Genomic DNA, 13,051 nt, shown 5'->3' on the forward strand with positions numbered 1-13,051 from the left:
TTAAGTGTCCAGGAGTATCTTGCAGCCTTGTATGTGTTTTTGATCATGGCAGTTAAAGGGAAAGACATAATATCCACACACCAAACTCCTGGAACATTGATTCAGCACAAATGGACAAGGAGTGTAATAAGGACATCCAAACACCAAGGTCATGAAATGGCAGGGAGTTTGTCTCCTTCAATGAAGAAATCCATGATCATCTTACAGAAGAGTGCTGTGGACAAAGCTTTGAAGCATGAAGATGGACGCTTTGACCTATTCCTCCGTTTCCTTCTTGGCCTCTCTCTGGAGTCTAACCAGACTCTCTTGCATGGCCTACTACAGAGAGGACAAAATCAGATGGGCAATGAAGAAACAATCAGTTACATTAAGGAAAAGATCAGGGAGGTTCCTTCATCAGAAAGGGTCATCAACCTCTTCCACTGTCTGCATGAACTCAATGATCACTCCTTAGTGGAAGAGGTCCAAAGGCTGCTGAGTGCTGGGACACTTTCTGGAGCTGAACTTTCACCTGCCCAGTGGTCAGCTCTAGTGTTTGTGCTGCTGACATCAGAACAGAAGCTGGATGAGTTTGACTTGAAGAAGTACATCAGATCTGATGAAGGTCTCCTAAGGCTGCAGCCAGTAGTGGAGGAATCTCAGAAGGCTCAGTAAGTATGATGGCAGTGTGTATTCTCAGAAAGGGAGGGGTTAATGACACTAGCTGGGTTTCCAACCAACTTGTTAATGCCCATTTTGAGCAATCAAATAATAAATTCATATGAAATATTCTACTGCTATTAGACATTTCAGTCACTAGAGGGGTGTGGATTAACTCAATGTTTTCCCCTTAAGGCTCAATAGCTGTGGGCTCACTGAAAGGAGCTGTACAGCACTGGCCTGTATCCTCAGCAAACCATCTTCAAAACTGAAAAATGTGGATCTCAGTGACAACAGTATTGGAGATATTGGGGTCCAAGAACTCTCTAGCGGACTGGAGAACCCAAACTGTGCACTGGAGACACTCAGGTAAGACATTTTGATTCTTCAGCTTTCCCTATTGTTCTGTGGGATCATTTGTACTTTTTTCATTACTCGATGAAATACGCTTTAGCGAAAATGATCCCCATTATAACAGACAGACGAACAGTGTTTCTAACACACTTCTAAAATCATATAAAGTTTCAGACATACATATACTTAGATTTGTCTTTCTATGTTGACATACAAAACTTGTAAGAAGTATAGTTTGGACAAATGCTCAGATGAAAATAAAATGTTTAGAGTATCAGAAAACCACAAGATCACAAACTGTTTCATGGAAAATCTGGAGGACTCAGACATGTTTATGACTGAGTATATGTTTCAAAATAATGAGAACAATGAGACCTTGACCATAGCACCATGCATTTAGAATGTGAACTGCGTTTTGGGCAGTAATACCACCTCAGTGTGCATTATTTTCAACCTTTCAAATGCTGTGTCATCCAATATTCCTCACGTCGTAAACTGCTGATCCCTTCAATTTGGCTACAAAAATGGTCTGACTTTTAATACACTGATAAGTCTTGTTGTGTTTATGTCACTTTAGACTCTCAGACTGCAGTATCACAGAGGAGGGCTATGCTAGTCTAGCTTCAGCTTTAAAATTAAATCCCAATCATCTCAGAGAGCTGGATCTCAGAGGAAAAATGATCCAGGGGAATCAGGAGTCAAACTGCTTTTAGACCTAAAGGAGGACCCGCAGTGTAAACTGCAAAATCTCAGGTAAATGTATATCAAGACTAAGAATATTAAAAAGCTGTGTTGCTGTTCTCTAAAAACTTTCAAAGGCCTCACATGACATACAAGGTGTGGCTATTAAATAATGAAACTCTTATTATGAGTTTATATGAGGTCTTTTAGTATAACAGTTAATGGTATTTCATTTTATACCATATATTGGAGACCCAGTCTTGGATTTCGTTCAGTCATGATTCAGGTTTAATCTTGCACAACGGTGGCCACACATTGTTGAGACAGACCTGTAGTTCCACACTCACTCACAGCGCTTCACCTAAGCCTTATCTGATTATCCATTTAAAGGATTGCCTGTTAAATGCACTGAGTTGAAGGGGTGTTACCCTCTATTCAAATAGGCCTTGGAGAACAAGGCCCTTTGATTTGACACGTCACACCTCACTCCTCAGGATAATCTCTCTTCTCTAACCAGAAATGACTACATTCTAACTTAAGTATTGAATTATTGACTATGGCATATCCTTATTAACTATAAATCTCAAATGCCGGTCCCTTCACAGTCTTCTTCATTGCAATTGAATTAAAGCATTAGTCTCATTATTTAATAGCCACACCTAATATTCTATCAAGCTCATGACCATAGATGAACATTATATTAAAAGTGACAGGATGATTACTGTACCAAACACTCCTGCCTCGTGGTCTGGATCTGTAAACCCAGAGTCAGTTAAATATCCAAGTAGTTAGTCAGGGAACTGAATAGACTTGAGTCTGACTTCCAAATAGAAAAATTTTCCTCGTTGCAATTGACTTAAAGCATTAGTCTGATTATTTAATAGCCACACCTCATATTTTAAGCTGTTGACTTAGGGGCATCACTAATAACCATAGATAAACATTATATTAAAAGTGACAGGATGAGCTCAGCTGTTGCAGTGAATACTGAGCCTGTAAGATTTAAAGCTGCTGCACCAGGCCAAGCAGACTTATTGAATCAATAGACTTGACAAGTGGGTAGCAGTGCTTCCTTTCCCATGAGAAAAACACATACAGTATGTGACTGCTCAGTTTGCTTTTTTTTACATTTCTGTCAAAGGCTGCCTTGGCAGAAGTTGTAATGTTTTTTTTATTTTTTTTATTTAAGTACCAGTGATGACCTTTTGTGTCAGACAACAGATATGTTTATTGTCTCTATTTGTACAGGTTCCTGAAAGGGAGTGCTGCTGAGGAAGCCTGTGCTGCTGTGGCTTCAGCTGTGGGTTCAAACCCCTTACTCATGACTGAGCTGGATCTGAGTAAGCGCATACTAAAAGCCTTGGGAGTGACTCAGCTGTGTGCTTTACTGGAGGATTCCCACTGCACACTGCAGAAACTGAGGTTTGTGGATGCTGGTACATTCTCTGTAATTAACAGAGTAATGCTAAGTGTAAACTGCCAAATTTGGCAAAAGCTTATTCTGGTATCCGGTCATTGCTATCCTGTGTGAAAAACTAGTTCAGTCTTCTTTTTTTGAAGGCATAAGATGTTTGTATGTGAATTAAAAAGCAGCTGTCGTTGCGCAATAATAGCAGAATCTTTTCCTAAATGACCAACTCTTCACTGTCCTCTTCTGAAGGTGCTATGATAGTCATCATTGAACACAATTAAGATGATTTCAAATGAGATGACATGTATGTCTCAGTGTCAGAACTGTCATTGTAGCTGTAGAAGGGGATAGGAGATGGGTTTTGGGTATAATTTTGGTATTAATTGTAAACTGCATTTTGGGCGGTAATATCACCTCAGTGTGCATTATTTCCAACCTTTCAAATTATCTGTCATCCAAATACCTCACGTAAGTAAACTGCTGATCCCTTCTATTTGGCAATGAAAATGTTCTCACTTTAAATGCACTGTAAATGTCTTGTTGGGTTTGCCTCGACTAAATTATGACTCTATTATCACTTTAGACTCTCAGACTGCAGTATCACAGAGGATGGTTATGCTAGTCTGGCTTCAGCCTTGAGGTTAAATCCCAATCATCTCAGAGAGCTGGATCTCAGAGGAAATGATCCAGGGGAATCAAAAGTCAAACTGCTTTTAGACCTAAAGAAGGACCCACAGTGTAAACTGACAAATGTCTGGTAAGTATATTCCAAGAAGAAGACTGGAGACTTCTGTTGTGTCTCACATATTTTCCAAGGCCTCACGTGGACATATTTGATGAAGCTGCGGAAATTTAAAACTGGGTTGGGGGCATTGCAACGACCATAGATGAATATTACATTTAAAGGCACCAAATTAGCTAAGCTCCTGCAGAGAAAACTGAACCTGGAAGATGTAGAGCTGCTGCACCAGGTCAAGCTTAAATAGTCGTAACACAAAAGTGGGCAGCGATGCATCTTTTCCTCTGAAATAAAAACATGTGGCTGCTCATCTACGTATTTCTAAATTGCTGTTATTGGCTGACTTGAATCATTGACATTGGCTGATTGTAACGAACCCAGCTCACGGGCACGAAACATAAAGGGGAGGCCACGCAGAATTTATGATATAATAATAATAAGTTATGTATTAAGTGTTACAAGTATATATTTATCTAATAATTATAGGAAAACGTGTGGTGAATGTCAGTGTTGTGGAGAGAAACAAAAGATGTAATGTAAAGTCAGCTAAATGGTAATATAAACAAACGACGACGATAATCCAAAACCAACGACACTCCAAAACCAACGACAATCCAAAACCAATCTCTATTCAAACACCAACGACCAATCCACAACTCCAATCCAACGCTCTCCCGACTGCCATCTGATCAAGGCTTTTGTAGCCATCCAATCATGGGGTACACCTGTTGTACACCTGCTCCCCATTACCTGCTGAGGAGACAGAGACAGAACAGGCATGCAAATATCATGGGGCGGGGCCTAGATCCGCCAGGGTCGTAACATCCCCCCCCTTAAGACAGAAGCCCACCTAAGTGGGATTCTGCACCATCCAAACCCCCATTTACCTAAACCATCCTATTCACCTATTCCCCTATTCACCTATTCACCTATTCACCTATTCACTCACACGCTCACCATCCATCCAGCTCACCAGTCACACAACCTATTTTCCCCTCAGCAATTCCAGTGGGCCTTGAAAAGCAGTCTAAGAGGGACAGGGGAGGAGACAGGAGAGGAGATAAATTAATTAAGCAGGCAAGCACAATCACCGCATAACCTATCCCCACATCTGTAGTGTGGGACAACGCAAATGCCAAAGTTCCTTTTCCTTTGTGAGGTGTAAACCCACTGTGGAACAGTTTAGTCCGGCCATTCTCACATAGATACTGGGCCTCGCCCTCCAGAATCTTCTTTCTCTGGGTCCGTAGCTGCGTTTTCAGACCCTTAATCCGAGTGTCTTTTTCTGCTACCTTGTTGTTGAGCTCTTTAACCAGACGCTCATTTTCTGTCAACTCCATGTCCAGGAGAGAGTTCTGATTAGCATCCCTGTGACGCTGCTTGAGCTCCTGTGCAGTCTGCTGGAGATGCTGCTCTGGTTTGTGTAGCTGACCCTGGAGTTCCTCCATCTGCCTGACATCATTCTGCAGAGTGTCCAGTCCAACCATCAGGTCCTCTCTCTCTGAGGCACACTGCTCATGCTGCTGGGTGTCAGTCTGCAGACGTTTGGTCAACTCTCTCATTGGTCTCTCCTTCTCCTCAAGCTTCTCTCCTTCTTCATTCAATTGCTCAGTTTGTCCATCATAATCCTTCCTGAGGTTCTCATAGTATGCAGCCCTGTGGATAATGTCCTTCATTGCGACTGAAACAATGTCTCGCTCTGTTTTTAAAGCCCCCACCTCTTTGGTCAAAGCAACAACCTCCTTTCTGCTATTATCCAACTCTTTCTTGGCCTTCACAGCGACAGATTTAATTTTGTTCATGCTTTCCCCTCTGTCTTTGCTTTCTTTTTCCAGTGTGGCAATTTTCTCAATATACTCTTTTCTCTGCACCTCCATCTCCTTGTGCAGCTTACCAGCGACCTCCTGCTCTGACTGATACTTGGAGAGGGCTTCCTTTGCCTTCTCCTCAGCTCCAGCTAATGCCCTGTTCAGCTTGCTGGTGACTGTTTCATGATCACTCTGCAGTTGTTGGAACATTTCAGAGACACTTGCTTTCTCGTTCTGTCTTGCCTTAATCCTCTCTTGTTGTTCCACCATTTCCGCTTTTTGTGCGTCAATCTGTGCCGTCAAATAATTATTCAACCTGAATGCCTCGTTGAGCTGAAGTTGCAAACTATTCTCATGCCTGTTCGCTTCATGTTCCCTGGCTGACAACTCCTCAGATGCTTCTGCAATTCGAGCAAGCAGCTCTCGGTTTTCCACCGTTACTTTCTCATTCACAGTTTTTATTTCAGACCGATCCCTCGGTAAGGCCTTACATCAGACACACCCTCATCACGATTTCCCTTAACCAATCTCTCCCCACGAATGAGATCGTCCTCCGTCACCTTGCATTGGCAATGCGCTATTTCCAAACCAATAATCTTCAGTGTGTCCACCTGCAATTGAGCTGCTAAGCAACCCCAGCGCGTCCGACACACCCACGAAAACAACAAACAGCGGTAAGCGCTCTTCACCTGCGCAGGGGTTTGCGTTCGCTCAGTAGGTACTCACCTACTATCCCCACCCAGTTACAAACACCTGTACCCAATTTAACCAGTATGCACAGCCCGTCTCTCTCCCAACGAGAGCCCACAGCTGTCGTCACTTTCAAAAGTGACTTCCCTCCTCCATGCAACCCAATGAAAACAACACAAGTTTAACACTTACAATTTCCGCGTGTCTCCCCCAATTTGCAATACCCTTCCTGCTGCACCGGCAGTTTTGTGCCCGTCAGCAACAAAGGCTAATATCCCGATCTAAAAAATGAAATGCAGCTTTACCACCACTATTTCCCAATACGTGGCTGAAAAGTTACCTTACCTGATTCCGAAAACAATCTCGGCGAGCCCCCACATGTAACGAACCCAGCTCACGGGCACGAAACATAAAGGGGAGGCCACGCAGAATTTATGATATAATTATAAGTTATTTATTAAGTGTTACAAGTATATATTTATCTAATAATTATAGGAAAACGTGTGGTGAATGTCAGTGTTGTGGAGAGAAACAAAAGATGTAATGTAAAGTCAGCTAAATGGTAATATAAACAAACGACGACGATAATCCAAAACCAACGACACTCCAAAACCAACGACAATCCAAAACCCAATCTCTATTCAACACCAACGACCAATCCACAACTCCAATCCAACGCTCTCCCGACTGCCATCTGATCAAGGCTTTTGTAGCCATCAAATCATGGGGTACACCTGTTGTACACCTGCCTCCCCATTACCTGCTGAGGAGACAGAGACAGAACAGGCATGCAAATATCATGGGGCGGGGCCTAGATCCGCCAGGGTCGTAACACTGATGAAGATGACTTAAATGCCACATTCACTATTTACTCAACCCATCTATGCTTGACTGCGCCCTGTTTTGTGTTGATGAAATTAGCAGATATAGGGATCCCTCCCCACCTATTCTCACTGCACGGTTGCTGATGTGTCATGGCTGTTCATTGTGCTTGTTGCCCTTTCAGTTTAGGGCCCAATATGTTTATTGTCTCTATTTGTACAGGTTCCTGAAAGGGAGTGCTGCTGAGGAAGCCTGTGCTGCTGTGGCTTCAGCTGTGGGTTCAAACCCTTTACTCATGACTCACCTGGATCTGAGTGGGCTCATGCCAAAAGCCTTGGGAGTGACTCAGCTGTCTGCTTTACTGGAGGATTCCCACTGCACACTGCAGACACTGATGTTAGTGGATGCTGTCACGTTCTGTTCAATCTCTTTTGGAGGATCCCAAATGTAAACTGGCCTAATTGGGCAGTAGCTTGTTCTGTTTCCTATCCTTTGTTATTCTCTATGGAAGTCTAGTTAAGTCTTTTGAAAGACTTAAAGGGGCTTTCAATGTGCAATGAATCCAAAGTATTTCCTAGAGTGACAAATTCATCCCTATCCCCTTCTTGAGCTGCTTTAAGCTTAACATTAGATGTAAATTTAAGTTTTCATTTCAAAACTGTCATTGTTACTTTCTAAAGGGGATTGGACACATGTTGTGGAGTACAGTAGTGTGTACCTTACATGCAGATCAGAGTGGGGACATGTCTGAAGGGGATGGGACACATGTTGTGTAGTACAGTAGTGTGTATCTTACATGCAGAATCAGAGTGGGGACATGTCTGAAGGGGATGGGACACATGTTATGGAGTACAGTAGTGTGTACATGCAGTCAGAGTGGGGACATGTCTGAAGGGGATGGGACACATGTTGTGGAGTACAGTAGTGTGTATCTTACATGCAGATCAGAGTGGGGACATGTCTGAAGGGGATGGGACACATGTTGTGGAGTACAGTAGTGTGTACATGCAGATCAGAGTGGGGACATGTCTGAAGGGGATGGGACACATGTTGTGGAGTACAGTAGTGTGTACCTTACATGCAGATCAGAGTGGGGACATGTCTGAAGGGGATGGGACACATGTTATGGAGTACAGTAGTGTGTACATGCAGATCAGAGTGGGGACATGTCTGAAGGGGATGGGACACATGTTGTGGAGTACAGTAGTGTGTATCTTACATGCAGATCAGAGTGGGGACATGTCTGAAGGGGATGGGACACATGTTGTGGAGTACAGTAGTGTGTACATGCAGATCAGAGTGGGGACATGTCTGAAGGGGATGGGACACATGTTGTGGAGTACAGTAGTGTGTACCTTACATGCAGATCAGAGTGGGGACATGTCTGGCAATTCTGTCGTTGCATTGGCACTATATTTAAAAAAATGAAAATGAAATCTCCCTCTCTCTCTCTCTCTCTCTCTTTCTCTTTATATGTAAATACACCATAAAAGTCCTCAAATTGTGACTATTAAGTCACTGTCTGCTGTATTAAGTGCTAATGGAAGTGCAAACAGTAAACTGAGATGAAACATGTTTTTTCTCCTTCTCTCTACAGCCTGACACACTGCAGTATTACAGAGGAAGGCTTCAGTTCTCTTGCATCAGCACTGAGATCAAACCCCTCACACATCAGAGAGCTGTGGCTGAGTAGGAATAAAGCAGGAGACTCAGGAGTGAAGCATCTTTCTCCTCTTCTGGAGGATCCCAACTGTAAACTGGAGACACTAGAGTGAGTATCACAAGACCAAATACTGAGTTGATATCAGTGAATTTGACAGTGTTTAGTGAACTGTCATGATCTTCACATGTAAAGGGTCACAATTAATTCAGCAGTAAACACTTCATATCACTCTCCTTTTCCATCCTCATCACACACCAACACACACACACAAACAGAAACGAACACAAACATATACGTACATACAAACCTATAATTTCTTGATAAAATATACGTTAGTTAAAAGTATCCCCAGTATTCTAGACATAGAAACAGTATTTATTTTTCTTCCATTAACATCACTCTCCTTTTCCATCTTTATTACACACACACACACAAACACCCTTCCACCCCCCCCCCACACACACACACAGACACTTGCAACACACACTCCTTTTCCATCTTTATCATACACACACACACTCTTACAAACACACACACGTTTACAACACACTCTCCTTACCCATCTTTATTACACACACACACACAAACACCCTTCCACCCCCCCCACACACAGACACTTGCAACACACACTCCTTTTCCATCTTTATCACACACACACACACTTTTACAAACACACACACACGTTTACAACACACTCTCCTTTTCCATCTTTATCATACACACACACACACACACACTCTTACAAACACACACATGTTTACAACACACTCTCCTTTTCCATCTTTATCACACACACACACACACACTCGCGCACCCCCCCCCACACACACACACACACTCTTAAAAAACACATGCACAGTCACAACACACTCTACTTTTCCATCCTTATTACACACACACACACACACACACACACAGAGGACACCACGGATCAGGATTTGGGCTGCAGGAGACTTCTAGTGGTAGTCTCATGTATTGTTGTTTCACTTACTGTACTGGGAAAGAAAAGTGTCTGCAACTGTACTATAGTATAGCACAGAAACGTTAGCATAGAGCTGTCTTGAGGCATATTTACTGGATTTGTTTTGGATTACAATATTTACTGTATGCAAAACTAGAGGATTCAGCAACACATTACATTTGCATTTTGCAATGTATTAAGTTGTTTGTTGTTTTTAGTTCACTGTACATTGAGTGATGATGTAGTTTAATGGGAGAGAGCATATGCTGTAGTTATGGCAGTGGATGAAGTATGAAGTGTTTTGGTGGTTGGAGTGCATTTTGCACCAAAGGTTAACTGATGTTCTCTGGTGTGTGTCTGTAAAGCTGTCAGGGACTTCAGGTGACACAGAGACGTGTGGAAGATGGAGTTTTATTGGGAACAGCCAAAGCCAGGGGAACAGTGGGAAAAACGGGACAAACACAAAAGTACAGAAGATAGGGAGTCAAAACTCCAAAGCTCAGAAGTATCTTGGGAAAACCAAAAGATCAGGAGATTGGGAAGGTGACTGAGGCAGATGTGTTGAGTCAGGAGGGGGCGTGGCAGGAGCAGGGCTCAGCGCTGGCGTGACAAGCACACTGTGTGGAGAGTTTGGAAAAAGTGTGGAAATGATTGGACAAAACGCTTCTTACCACACTCCCTTCCCATCTTTATCACACACACACACACACACACACACACACACACACACACACACACACACACACACACACACACACACACACACACACACACACACACACACACACACACACTATTAGTGTAAAGGAAACAAATTGACAGTAACATTTTATTATCTAAAAGGAAGCAAAGAATATGTGTCCTTTTCTCACTACTGTCTGTCAAGCTAAACTAAAGTGAGTATCACAAGACCAAGTACTGACTGCTGACAGGGAATTTACATGTTCCCTCTCTCACACACTCTCACACACACACACGAACACACTCTTTCCCTCTCTCTCTCTCACACACACACACACACACACACTCTTTCCCTCTCTCACTCTCACACACACACACATGCAACATATAATATAGACACACACACATTTCACATCATTTTGAAACCCAAAAGCATTAACTGTATTACACTCACATACTGTACTTTGTACATTTATACTCTCCCCTTTCAGAAATATGGATGTGGTTTATTTTGATGTCTTACATGTCCAGCATGCACAGAACACATGAGGTAATAACTGCTTCCCTCTTTGTCCTCATGTGTGTCCCTCAGCTGATCTAATGGAGTCTTTCCTTCTTTCTCTCTACAGCCTGGAATACTGCAGTATTACAGATGAAGGCTTCAGATCTTTGCTATCAGCAGTGAGATCAAACCCATCAGCCCTCAGAGTGCTTCAGCTGGATTATAATCATCCTGGACCCTCAACACTGCAGCTGATCTATGAACTTAGGAAAGATCCAAACTCTAAACATATCAACATATATGGATTTGATTGAATCCATTCACATTTTATTCCACATTAAATATTCCTCTCTATTGTTTATAAAACAAATATTTCCATCTGATGTAAAAAATGATTTCTCTTTAGTTACTGGAATGATTAGTGACATGTTGAAATCACTGCATATATGATATATAGTAGTTGTCCAACAGCTCCTTTCCACTGTACCTGTCTTTGTTTAGGAAGAAATGATGTTACTCCTATCTCTGTACTCCACTGGACTGTAAATATATTTCCCTCTCCCTTGTATACTACTTGCATCACGTTACTATTTGAAGCAATATGTATGTTTTTGTTTATAACTAAAAAACAATTGTCAGTAGTGTTGTATAAAGAATGTTTTCATTAATATTCCCTTAATTCTAATATTGATAATAAACATGACCGATGAGAACAGATTAATGTTTATTGTTCAATGATTCTATACTTGTGGTCATTTGGAGTTGACACTGAAAATAGTGTGTGTGAGATTCCCCATTATCCCGTGATCAGGATGCTTTGTGCTCATTCTTTAGTCGGAGATGAAACACTTGTGGCTCGGGTGCTGGGTGCTGTGGGGAGTGCAGGGGTGCGTTTCCTGAGAGTGTCCCCTTTCACTCCTGAGAGTGTTCATGTTTTCTCTCTCTTTGTTGCTATTGTTGACACTCAAAATAGGCAGCCACTTGAGGCAAGTCAAACATTTAAACTACAACAGTGAGTTTCATTTAGCAGTTTAGAGCATTTCTCTGACTACCAGTGGAAACAGCGTGACATTATGATGCCAGTCTGATTTGTCTCCTTATTTACAGTGAAGAAGAGAGGGAGAGAGAGAGATGCAGGAAATAATAGAAATAAACAGACAAACATTGAAATGATGATGAATAAGTGTGAGAGAGAGAGCAGAGGGAGAGCAGGATCACACACCTTCACTATGAGTTTGGGTTTGCGCATGGCAATGGTGAGCATCGCCGTGACGATCTGGCCTGTCTCCCTGGCCATGCTGATATGACTGATTCCTTCATACTACACACATAGTCTCTCATGCTCAGACACACACACACACACACACACACACACACACATAGTCTCTCATGCTGATCTGAGTGATTCCTTCATACTACACACATAGTCTCTCATGCTCAGACACACACACACAACACACACACACACACACACACACACACACACACACACACACACAGACACACACACATACACACACACACACACACACACACACACACACACACAGTCTCTCATGCTCATGTTCTGTCTCTCTACTCTGTCCTCTATGATTCAGAACAGTTACACCTAGAACAGCTCAGTGTGTTTGAGAACAGTTACACCTAGAACAGCTCAGTGTGTTTGAGAACAGAACAGCTCAGTGTGTTTGAGAACAGTTACACCTAGAACAGCTCAGTGTGATTGAGAACAGTTACACCTAGAACAGCTCGTGTGTTTGAGAACAGTCACACCTAGAACAGCTCAGTGTGTTTGAGAACAGTTACACCTAGAACAGCTCAGTGTGTTTGAGAACAGTTACACCTAGAAGAGCTCAGTGTGTTTGAGAACAGTTACACCTACAACAGCTCAGTGTGTTTGAGAACAGTTACGTCCTAGAACAGCTCAGTGTGTTTGAGAACAGTTACACCTGGAACAGCTCAGTGTGTTTGAGAACAGTTACACCTAGAACAGCTCAGTGTGTTTGAGAACAGTTACACCTAGAACAGCTCAGTGTGTTTGGAGAACAGTTACACCTAGAACAGCTCAGTGTGTTTGAGAACAGTTACACTAGAACAGCT

At 42.4% G+C, this 13,051-nt stretch overlaps 1 protein-coding gene across 1 annotated transcript; it reads left to right on the forward strand.

Moving 5' to 3' along the window:
- The first annotated feature begins 47 nt into the window (after positions 1-47).
- Positions 48-2,173, forward strand: LOC122132569 (NLR family CARD domain-containing protein 3-like). The gene is made up of 4 exons (XM_042707242.1): positions 48-650; positions 835-1,008; positions 1,571-1,608; positions 2,169-2,173. The coding sequence occupies exons 1-4, from the start codon at positions 157-159 to the stop codon at positions 2,171-2,173; spliced, it is 711 nt and encodes a 236-aa protein (XP_042563176.1). The 5' UTR covers positions 48-156.
- Positions 2,174-13,051: the final 10,878 nt, after the last annotated feature.

Source organism: Clupea harengus, unplaced genomic scaffold, assembly GCF_900700415.2.
Source record: "Clupea harengus unplaced genomic scaffold, Ch_v2.0.2, whole genome shotgun sequence".
NCBI classification, from domain to species: Eukaryota; Metazoa; Chordata; class Actinopteri; order Clupeiformes; family Clupeidae; genus Clupea; species Clupea harengus.